Source organism: Sminthopsis crassicaudata, chromosome 4, assembly GCF_048593235.1.
Source record: "Sminthopsis crassicaudata isolate SCR6 chromosome 4, ASM4859323v1, whole genome shotgun sequence".
NCBI classification, from domain to species: domain Eukaryota; kingdom Metazoa; phylum Chordata; class Mammalia; order Dasyuromorphia; family Dasyuridae; genus Sminthopsis; species Sminthopsis crassicaudata.
In genome coordinates, this window is record NC_133620.1 from 143,753,822 (window position 1) to 143,765,483 (window position 11,662).

Genomic DNA, 11,662 nt, shown 5'->3' on the forward strand with positions numbered 1-11,662 from the left:
CTTAGATGTCTATTTTTGAACATGGCCAATATGTAGATTTGTTTTGCTATACAAATTTGTCACAAGAAAGTATTTCTATTTATGTGTGGCATTGATCAGGGGGTTGGGCAGCTGGGTGGTACAATGGATAGAGTACTGGACTTAGAATCAGAAAGACTCATCTTACTAAACTGAAATCCAATCTTAAGACTCTTATTAGCTGTATGACTCTGGGCAAATCACATAACCCTGTTTGCCTCAGTTTCCTCACTTATAAAAGTGAACTGGAAAAGAAAATGGCAAACCACTCCATTGTCTTTGCCACAAAAACCTCAAATGGAGTCACAAAGAGTCATACATGCCTGAAAAACAACAACAGTGACAGTTGATGGTAGATGGGAATGGAACAAGTATTTTTAATGATGTAGTTTAAAAAAACACAGAAAGGAAAGAAAAGAAAAGAATTTAAGACAAGCAGTTTAGCTTTAAAATGATCATGGTAAATTTATTATATGCTTTTTTTGAAAAAGGGCATGTTGTTAATAATAGATTCCCATTTTCTGATGCAATCTACCTTTATTTTTATCTTTGCAAATAGAAATATTTATATCAATTGATACTTGTCTTATATAAATTAATAAAAAAATTTAATTTAAAATTTATTTGAAAAATAAAAGTGCTTTACAACTTTCTATATGTATATATGTCATCTTTATTATTTCACACCCCACTGGATTATTAAGGAAAGTACTCCATAAAATGCTATAAATATGAATTTTTATTATTTATGATACCAATGAAATTTGAGTGTCTCAAGAAGTATAGGAACTCTTCCTGTGCTCAAGCCTCTATGCTTAATGGCTATTTTTAGCCCACTTACCATGAAGCCAGTTCAGACATGTGCTGTAGATTCGTTGGTTCTCTGGTTGCACCAGCTGGCAAGATCTTGATAGTTAAAAATAGCTCTTATTGTAGCATTCCTAAACTATACCTAGTGGAGGAATTTTTAAGTTTAAGAATAGTTGATAGATTTTGACTAAAGAAAAATAAGTCTGTGAAACCTTGTTGTTGTTGTTCAGTCACGTTTAACTCTCTGTGACCTCATTTGGGATTTTCTTAGCAAAGATAACTGGAGTGGTGTTTACCATTTCCTTTTCCAGCTCACTTTACAAATAAGGAAACTGAGGCAAATAGGGTTAAATGACTTTCCCAGGGTCATACAGCTGGGAAGTTTCTGAGGCTAGATTTGACTCCCCTTTGCCACCAAACTGTCCTATACAGAAAGATACAAAGATTCACAAGACAGTCATTGCTTTTGAGGAGCATTTGATGTACTTAAGGAAAGTGGCAAGATATACAAGAATAACAAAATAAGGCCCCAATACTCTAAGTGCTGAGTGAATGGCATAGATATTTATTTCTGTGTTAATTCAAAGGAAAAAGAGTTTATCATGAGCTAGAAGCAAGACCCAGACTAGCCCTTGTATATCCTTGTGATGTTGAGTATTGGATTTTTTTCCCCTTCTGTTTTTTTTTCTCTCAAGATTTTTCCCTTTTGTTCTGATTTTTCTCTCCCCCAAAAAAATTTAATGTACATGGAAAAAAAAAAGAAAACTAAAAAATGGGGGAAAGAATTACTAGGTACAGAATATGTAATATGATGGAAAGACTTCATTTGATGTGAGAGGAATAGGTGCAGGCCCTAGCTGTATGACCTTGGATAAGTCACAAAATGAAGTGATTGAACTAGATAGCCTCTGTGGTCCTTCCCACTCCAAACTTATGATCCTATAATCCAAATAATGACTGAATTGACATTAGGATCCCTTGAATACTTGCCAAGAGAGATTAGAATCCCTGAAGGCACTGACCAGTACTAGCACTGACTAGTTATCTTTACCACTCAGGAAAAAAAATCATAAGTCCATTCCCTTATCCCCAATAACCTTCCTAAAGCCCAAATATAGCTAAGAATTCAGAAATCTCTCTTACATTGGAAATTAGGGTGATTCTGCATTGATCCATAAATATAGTTGTACAGTCAGTATTTTATTACAGAAGTATTCTCTAAGTGGGTCAGAGCAAACTGGGAAAGCATCGTTGTGACAAAGTACAGTCAGGAAACTTGAGCAGTGGAAATAGAGCTCATTTTCAGATGTTCAAAAGGCTTGACTTTCCTGTCTCCAAGTAGGCAGTCCCATGTGTCACTGATTCCCTTTCTACTTTTCTGAACCGTATTGCAGGCGCAGTCTTACCCCTGGCACTAGGTTTGGCCATCACTGCTTTGCTCCTCTTCATGATTGCTTGCCGACTTCGATGGGTAAGACAGAAACTCAAAAAAGCCCGGCCCATAACATCTGAGGAATCGGACTACCTCATAAATGGGATGTACTTATGAGAAATGTGTTTCTTAGTGGCTGAGAATGGTATTTCCATTGATAATTTATCTAGGTGTTTGATTCTAGAAATTCACATTTTTTTTTGGACTTGTGCTAAGAATATTAAAAAAAAAAAATCCTCGTCAAATCCAAAAACCTTTAGTCTTTGTTCCTTTTAACTATAGTTAAAATCTCTTCCTCTGACAGTACTCGATAACTATTGATGTGTCTATAGTTGTTCATGGGATTAAAATAAAATATAAGTCAAAGACTGATTATAGTAAGCTGTGCCTGAAAATAGAGATATGTAATCTGTTCATGCAGGCAATACAGCAGCTCAGGGAGATGGCCATTGTGTGTCAGTGTTAGCATTTCACTTCACCCACTGATATGTGCATATACATATATACATATACCTATAGTATATTCATGCAACACATATATAAGTATATATGTATATATGTTTTCATATATATAGATACATAGTTATATACACATATAGTGAGAACCAGGGCCAACTAAAGTAAGGGAAGACTATCTTGGGCATCCCTAGCCTCCCCTTTCTTTATTCTTCCTGTCCCCTCCTCATTTTAGATACTCAATGCCTTCCCCTCACTCCTTATCAAAACCTGTTCTCAGGAATAAATTTCTTATCAGTCATTTCTGCTTTAATATGATTTTGTCAACATGTTACCTCTCCTGCAGATCTGTACTTTGAGTCTTCTTTTTGTCAAAAGAAAGGCTTTGTTCCCCATTAAATAAATTTCAAGCGTCATTGAGCAGGTGGCGAAACTGGAGGGTGGGGCAAAATAATTATTGGGAATTTGTTTTGAATTTGGATCAGAAGAGGCCATAGAATGAGAGGGGGGGAAAGGTGATACAGGAGATTACATTGGAGGTGAGTGGAAGAGAGAGAGGTTTATAGAAAGAATTTGCTCATTTTCCTTACTCTAATTTCTCTTGTCATTGATTCAATAATTAACATTTCTTGAGAGTTTCTAATATGATCCACATTAGTTCTCTGTTATGTCTAACATCTTGCTCTCCTTAAGAGCACAGCAAAGCCATTTGCATATTTTCCACATTTCCACAGGATTCTTTGTCCATCAAAGAAAATTGAAACAAAGTGAAAACACTTTCAGTGTATTTTCAGGCAAAATGTTGGCAAAGACGCCAAGCAATTTTAGATAGTTGCACTTCCTTGGTTTAGTAAAACATAACAGTTCGTACAATTTAATTTTTTAATTTTCTTTTGCTTTATAAAATATCATTTTATAACATGGACTCATCTATTCAACATCAAATATACACATTTCAGAATTTGCTAGCATTTTCAGACATAGCCGTCAGCTGACTCAGCCACTCATGCTTTTCAGCCTGCAGGATTTTGAAAGATTTATATGATTCTGGCACTCATTTAATCCTAGGATGACATAACCTAGAAGCTGCCATATTGAGCAGAAATATCATTTGGGACTGTCATGCATTGCAAAAACAAAAATGTCCATGAATGCCCCTTGAAAATCTTCAAAGTTTTTTGAAAAGTCTAACTGACCTCTACTGAAAGAATTTAATTCTCATAGAGATAAATCTTCAAATTACAATAACCCAATATAAGCAAAACACTAGTTCTGAGGTCAGTGCTATTCCTTCAACCATGAGTTTGATTTTCAGGCCAAATCTTTCAACATATTGTGCAAGTAAGACATCATCATCTCAGCTTCCTGAGAAACTTCAGACATTTGCCAACTATACCATTAAGCATTAAGCTTTTCCCAAGGGCAGTTTATAGAAAAATAAATGTTATCTATGATGTTGTGCAATTTATTTTCATGTATAAGAATGTCACTCATAGCCATAGCCAATAAAATTAAGACAGATAAGGCATGCATCTTCTTGGTAGTTCATCTTTTGTACTTAAAGAATTAAAATCAACTTTAAGATTGCCATGGTATATAAATACTTAAAATAAGCTGTCTATGTAAAATAATATTGCTCCAATAAACCCTATTTTATTCTTGTCTTTTAAAATTATTTTTATTTAAAACATATATAATTAAATAGCATTAGATAACTGTGTAGACATGCTGATGGAGAGGTTGTTGGAGAGCATCAAGAGATTTGAGTGGGTAAAAAAAAGGTCAGAGAAGGATATTCCACCATTTTGCAATGCTTTATATCAAAACCCTTTCTCTTACTTAATCCATCTTCTTCATAGAACTCACTTCAAGAGAAGAGCTAGTTGTTCCTATCATTGTAGTGCTAAAGAATCATACTGACATGGAAAAGGGGCCAAGGAATGGTAATAGCCAGAAATGTTGGTAATATCATGGCAGAAGGCATGAATGAAACTTATTTTTAAAATAATAATAATTGAAATCCTTTTTTTCTAATGATATCTCTAAAGCCTTTGTTACATCTAGCCTTGAAAATACTTGAATGTATGTTTCCACCCACCCAACTCAAGGACTTTCCACAATCACCAACTGCCAGAGACATTCCTAGAGTATGTCAAACTGGGATAACTGCCCTATTTTCTAGACTTTTATGGGGACCAAAAGGCTAAAGGAATCTAAGAATATAATACAACAAAAGGAAAAAAGAGGTGGAACTGCCATATGGTTCAAAAAGAGACTTGATTACTCTCGTCTATCAGCATCTTTCAAAGCCTGGCTCAGCTGCCACTTCGTTAGCATTGTTGGTTCCTTAGATTATCTGCAATTTGCTTTACCTTGTATTCATATTTCTCCACTAACCTTAAGAGCTTTCTTTTCTTTTTTTCTTTCTTTCTTTCCATGTATAGATTCTTTATTCCTTTCATTTTTCTTCTTTCATTTTCTTTTCTTTCTTTTCCTCATTTCTTTTTGTTCTTTCATTTTCTTTTCTTTTAGCATCCTACTACCTTGAAGATGGCAGTCTTTGGTAAATATTTAGGAAAGGAACTGGACATGTGATTTCATTGCTACAGTTCATTTTTATGTTCATCAGTCAATGACCATTTATTAAATGCCTACTATGTGTCAGGCAACATGTTAAGGGCTGATTGTGATGTAATGACAAAAGCCTGGGAGAATTCAATTTAATAGGAAAACAATAAGCAATATTTCTACATTAAGAGCTATACACAATAATATAGAGATAATCAACAGGGGGAAGGCACTAGCATTAAGGGGGATCAAGAAAGGCTTACTGTAAAATATAAGATTTTATCTGAGTGTTGAAGGAAGCAAGGGAGTCCAAGAGGTATATGCTAGAAGGGAGAATATCTCAGACACAAGAGGACATACACCAATTTGGGATAAAGTGTCATGTGTATAGAACAGGAAAAGGACAAGATATAAGAAAACTGGAAAGGTAGAAGGGGGCCAGGTTGTGAAGGGCTTTGAATGTTAACCAGTAAAAATTGGATCCTGGAGGTAATAGAAAGCCATTGCAATATATTGCATATGGAAGTGATATAGAGAGATATATACCATAGGAATATTAATTTGATGCTGTGTGGAGGATGGATTGTAATGAAGCAGACTAACTAGCAGACTATTGCAATATGGAAGATCTATACCATGGTGGTAGCATGTCTGAGGAGAGTAGGGACCATGACAACAGGTTGGATAAAAGTAAGAGAAATTAAGGAGCCTAAGTTGTTAGCTGAGTTTATTGAGAGGATGATAGGACAGTACATAGAGCTCTAGACTTGAAACCAAGAAGCATTCAGTTCAAGTCCTAGCTTAGATGCTTTAGCTGAATTACCTTGAGCTGTAATAACCTCTAACTCAGTTTCGTCAATCTGTAAAAATAAGGGTAATAACAGTATTGGCCTTACATGGTTGTCATAATTCTCAAATGAGATAAAATTTGTAAAGCCCTTTGCAGACATTAAAACTCATATCAATGCTTATTATTTTATTATTATTATTATTATTATTATTATTATGGGAAACTCGTATCAATTCAGGTGAGCACCTTCTTTGCAACTTACTGGCATTTTAAAAAATATTTAAATTTTTATTACTATCTTTTGTTCTTACATAGCCTAAATACCCTCTTGTATTCTTCTTTTATCTAACTAACTTAAGAGTTGCCTGGAATACTTAGAGTTAATAATTAACTTGTCCAGAGTCATATAGCTTCTGTATATCAAGGTCAAGACTTAAACTGGATCTCCCTAACAAAAGCCATCTGAATGTATGCTGAGCAGACAGGCCCTCCTAATAAACATTGATAGAATGGAATGGCACAGTATAAAATAGAATACTCCAAAGTCTCCTTTCACAAGCATCTATCTCTCAGACCGTTCAATGACCATCTTATTATCATACCTCTCTATTTTGGTTGTTGCTTTTCTCCTGTGACCCATCTGCCTATTCCTGTTCCTTATGTTTAGACTCTCAATTCTGTTAGTGTTTAAAAAAAAAAAAAAAAAAAAGCTTTTTACTTTGGGGATAGCTTTGAATAAATTTTGCCTGACAACCCTTGGGTGAAACACACTATGATTTCTACATTTGGCCCCACAAGGCTGTGAAATAACAGCCTTTATTGACTTTCCTTGTTTATCTTCTACCAATGTGCCTGTGCACAATCTGTCCACTTTGCCTAGAATTCACTGCCTTATCCCTCTTCTTCTTAGGACCACTAATCATTTCCAAAGTCCAGTTAAAGTCTGCCAATACATGTGGCCTTTTTTGTTTTAAGTCTCCCCTTGCTCTCTACGCTATTCCCATGGCTAGTAGTTCTAAGTACAAAATTCACTGAAGTTGTTTTGTGGATACTTGTATATGAATATGTTGTCTTCCCCATAAAATGTCAGCTCCTTGGGAGAAGGTAATATTTTATTTATGTATTCCCTGGTTCTAGCATGGTATCTGATGCATAGTAGGCAATTCATAAATGCTTGTTGGCTTGCTAATTTGCATTTTAAATTTGCATTTAAAACTTGTAGCAATTTATGTGATAACCTTACTGTCATCATATCTATCTGATAGCATTGAGCATGGGATCACCTAGAAGAGTCTAAAATCATGCTTTGGGATCATAATTTCAATTTTAAAAGAAAATTCACATTTTCCAGAGCAAAATTTATTTCATATTTTGGTCTGTTTGCTGTTAGGCTTATGTTTATGTATTTAGCATTAATCATTTATATTCATTTTCTATGAATTTTACATCTTGCTTGAATTTTAGTTCCAAAACTGGTCCTTAATAGTTTATGGATGGGGGAAGATAGTTGGGAATTACAGTTCCTAAATCGAAAGGAATTGTTGACTGGGGTTTGTTGGGGAGTTCTTTTATTTGTTTATTTTTTATTTTGGGGGCTTTAGTTTTGTTTTGGATTTGGTGGTAGGTTTTTTTGGTTTGTTTTGTTTTTTTTGCAAACTGCTGTTTAGACAATAATGTTGTTGATTTACTCTTGGTCCCAGGCTGATGAATGTAGGTCCCATTTTTCCTAGAAAATCCTATTATATTATATAAATAAAACTCTATTATATTTTAAAAGAATATTCTAAAGACAAAAGGAACATTTTAAATTACAGCAGTAACCTTCCTACACAGCCAGTGTTGAGTTTGTTTGAAGAAACAAGTAAAACCAGATACTTCAAGATGAGCTTTACCTACCAACTTTCACTTCAATTTAAATCTCTGTCTTTTCTATCTGACTATAAATTATGGAATATTACAACCTCCAAAGAAATTTGGTCCACCAATGGACAATCGAGAACCTCATAATGGACACAGGTTGAAGTATATTATCAATAATGAAATGTATTCAAAAATAGTGTGAAATATATCATCAGTGAGACATACAGCCAGAAAAAGATATGGGTTCTGATGTTTATAGTGATCCCTGTGTGATTGGAGGAATCCCCAAACTGAGTAATAGCATTCTTTGTTTAGCATTCCCAACTATGTTTCTCATGTAACCTTGAGGTGCTGGATTTGCCAGTCCCCATCAGGGTGATCTCATTAACAATCAGACAGAAATGATTAGCTTTTAGAAAAGGTATTTGCTGAAGAGGTATATCATGAACACTTAATACAAAATATCCTCCCCCAAAATCTGAGGCATATTCTTCTATAAATTAATACAATATTCATAGAAAGGATAGGCCAATGCTTAAAGTATAATAGTAGTGAGATACATATAAAAAACACTAATTCTGGCCCAGAAGTCCTTTTCTCTCCTTAATTATAGCCCTATGGCTCTGAAGCTCGGGGCTTTTCTAGCAACCATAGCCAGCACTTTTCTTTACCATGGGCAGTCTTGCTTCCAAAAGTGCTGCTGCCCTAGAATTACTTTCAGCATCCATTGAAGATGTTCCCTTTGTCATGGACCACTACCACACTGAGGTGCATTGCAACTTCTGTCACCAATGGAACCTCTGATGGGACCCTCTGGATCTTCTGAACTCACGAGATTTCTGAACATGGATATCTACAAACTGATGCTCCATCTCCTACTCAGGGAAGCACAGGGATTGGGAACACCATGTAATAACTGCCACTGGCCAATATGAGAGACAAAGAAGCTGCTGTTACCCCTTACCCAATTCAAAGCGGGTAGGGAGTTCTAGCTTAATCTAGTCCTACTTCTCACTCAGCCACAAAGGAAAGAAATAATGAAACACCAATTCTTTTTGTATAATCAGCTCCAATTTGTCAGTCTTTTTCCTTAGTCCCTCAGTCACACATGGCTGGAAATAAGCTTACCTAAGCTTCCACGTTGTCATCTGTACAGCATCCAAACCCATTCTCCCCCAATTTCTCCGTGCTACCTGTTAAAAAAGTAAGAGCTAACAAATGGATAAACTGTTTGCTGCATTGTTACCCACATAATATCAAGAGACTTAAAAAGAGGTCTCCAGTGTATTGGATGCACCAGTTGAGAAAACCTATAGAAGGACATAGACAACCTTCACACAAGATTTGATGTTATGGATAATCTGAAATCTTACAGCTGGAGGGAATACCTATAACAGTTAGATCACAGATCCATTGAAATATTTGCTAAGAACAATGGTCAAATATTCAAGCAACATGTTTCAACTCACAAGTCCTCCATCTTTTTTTTCTCCTTCTGAGTATTATTCAATCAACAAGCAAGTTTTAAGTTCCTATGTATTCGGGGGACTGAGCTATGTCCTGGAGGTTAAAAACAAGAAGACTTACAAAATAATTCCTGATCTCAAGAAACGTGTCTTATAACAAAGGAAATAGAATGGAAACATGTACATGTGTACCATAAACATACCTGTAGACATACCTATGTGTATACATACCTGCATGTAAATATACAAGTGCTTATGTTTGCATACACACATATCACTTTAAAAATATTTTTAGCTTCTTTTGGAAGCTAACAAGAAAATACATCTCATCTAAAAACTTACATTATGCCTCAAAATTGAGAAGCTAATAAGGAGAGCTGTAAGTGACCCATCGATAGAATAGAAGTCAGGAAAAACTCAAGTTCAAATTCTGTCTCAGATGCTCAGCAGCTGGAAAATCCTGGCAAATTATTCAACCTCTCTCAGGCTTACTTTTCTCAGCTGTAAAATGAAGATAATAATGCCAACATATTTTCCCAATGGCATTCAAGCACCTGCTTCTGTGTGCATCTAAGAAAGTCAGAAAGCAGGGGTTGGGCGGAAGAGATGAGGGGTGTTGCAGAATAAGGGTAGGTAATGCTGGAGACAGGTCCCATGATTGACCAACACAAAGAATGTGAAATGCCATCCATCTTCCCACCGTCTGATTGATCACATCCTTCTTGAGGTCCACTTGTGGCTTTCTTGTTGGAGTAAGGCCTTCCAGTCCCCACTTTGGAGATCTTTGAAGTAAAAAAAAAACAACAACAAAAAACAAAAAACTATAGTGGACAGAAATTTAGATTAAATAAAAATATTTCAGTATTTAAATATAACTATTTGCTATTAGGGATTACTGAAAACTAAAGAAGTCAACCTTCCTAAAGGAATTGCTAAGATATAACTATCTACTGAGTAAAGAAGCTAACCCCTGCCTACCAGAAATGAATTATCAACATATTTTGAAAATAGTTTGGCTTCAGAAGCACATGAGATGTGGCCAGGTCTATCTAAGCTTATGAACTACTTCCTGATTTTTAAGTGTAGCCAGGATCCTGGGAAGTGAGGGAAATATCAATTCTTAAGAGAAACAAAAGGGGCAACAACTCCTTTTACCTAATCAAAACAGACATTTCCTTCTGAATGCCCCCTTCAAGTACTTTGAAGTAAAAAGAAAAATCATCTTTTTGAAAGACTACTAAGTTATCACTAAGAAAACATTAGGAGAAATAAATTGATGTATAATTCCATGATAAAAAAAACCTGAGATCCAATTGAGACAATCAAACATCAAGTTTATTTTCTTCAGTAAGTCTATCCAAGGACACTTGATAATTTGTGTGAAATGTGTTCAATTGCAATTGGCTTTTATTTTTAAAACATCAAAAATTAAATTTTTCTAAAAATTCAATTAAGTTTGGACCAGGTTTCTGTGGTTTCATGTGTAATTCTAATAGCTCTTCAACAGACCATTATTATAAAACATACTATGCAGTCTGAAGAATTTTTCATTTTTTGCTAAAATCCGGAAAAAAATATTATTGCTACAAAAAATTCCTGTTCCAATTTCTTTTTATCTTAGTAGAAAACTCAGAAGCTGTCATTTACTTTTATTACTACCAACATTAAACCACTTATTTTTTAAAAGTTTTTTTAAGAATTTTATCCAAAGATTATTTATGAAGTAGTAAAGATATCATTCTTAGATTTTTGTAGTCTATAATTTTCTTTTTCAGTTTCTATTTCCAGACATAGCTACTTTTGCCAATAACAATGATAATATTTTCATATCAAGGTAATAGATATACATTCTGTATTGCATGGCTTCAGACCTGTGATTTCATCTTGTAGGGAAATTTTGAAATAATTCTTCTCTATGACTAGAGATCAGTAACTCATCTGTAATATATGGTCTTAAAAGGTTGCCTAGGACCTCTAAGAGACATCTAAGCTAATAACTTATTAAAAGAATTTAAAAGTAGGTCTTCCCAATTCTAAAGCTATCCTTCTAGCCACAAAATTGGATGTTACTTAAGCATTACTAATTTGAGTGAATTTTTTTTCAAATGGGTCATCTCAGATTATACAACAGAAGCATTTAAAACCTATCTCAAATAACCATCTTATAGTTTAATTACCTATAAGGCAAATAACTGAGAATTCAGAGTATTATGATCTTGTAGGAGTCATTAGCAACATGTCCATGAATACTAAGCACAATAG

The 11,662-nt window shown here is 34.7% G+C and overlaps 1 protein-coding gene across 2 annotated transcripts in view; it reads left to right on the forward strand.

Annotated features, from left to right (window-relative positions):
- Positions 1-2,513, forward strand: part of LRP11 (LDL receptor related protein 11) — a 91,693-nt gene extending 89,180 nt beyond the window's left edge. For both annotated transcript variants that reach the window (XM_074309570.1, XM_074309571.1), the window contains one exon: positions 2,223-2,513. In XM_074309570.1, coding sequence (XP_074165671.1) covers positions 2,223-2,377 — 155 coding nt within the window. In that variant the 3' untranslated portion in view covers positions 2,378-2,513. The remainder of the gene's footprint in view (positions 1-2,222) is intronic.
- The last annotated feature ends 9,149 nt before the right edge of the window (positions 2,514-11,662 follow it).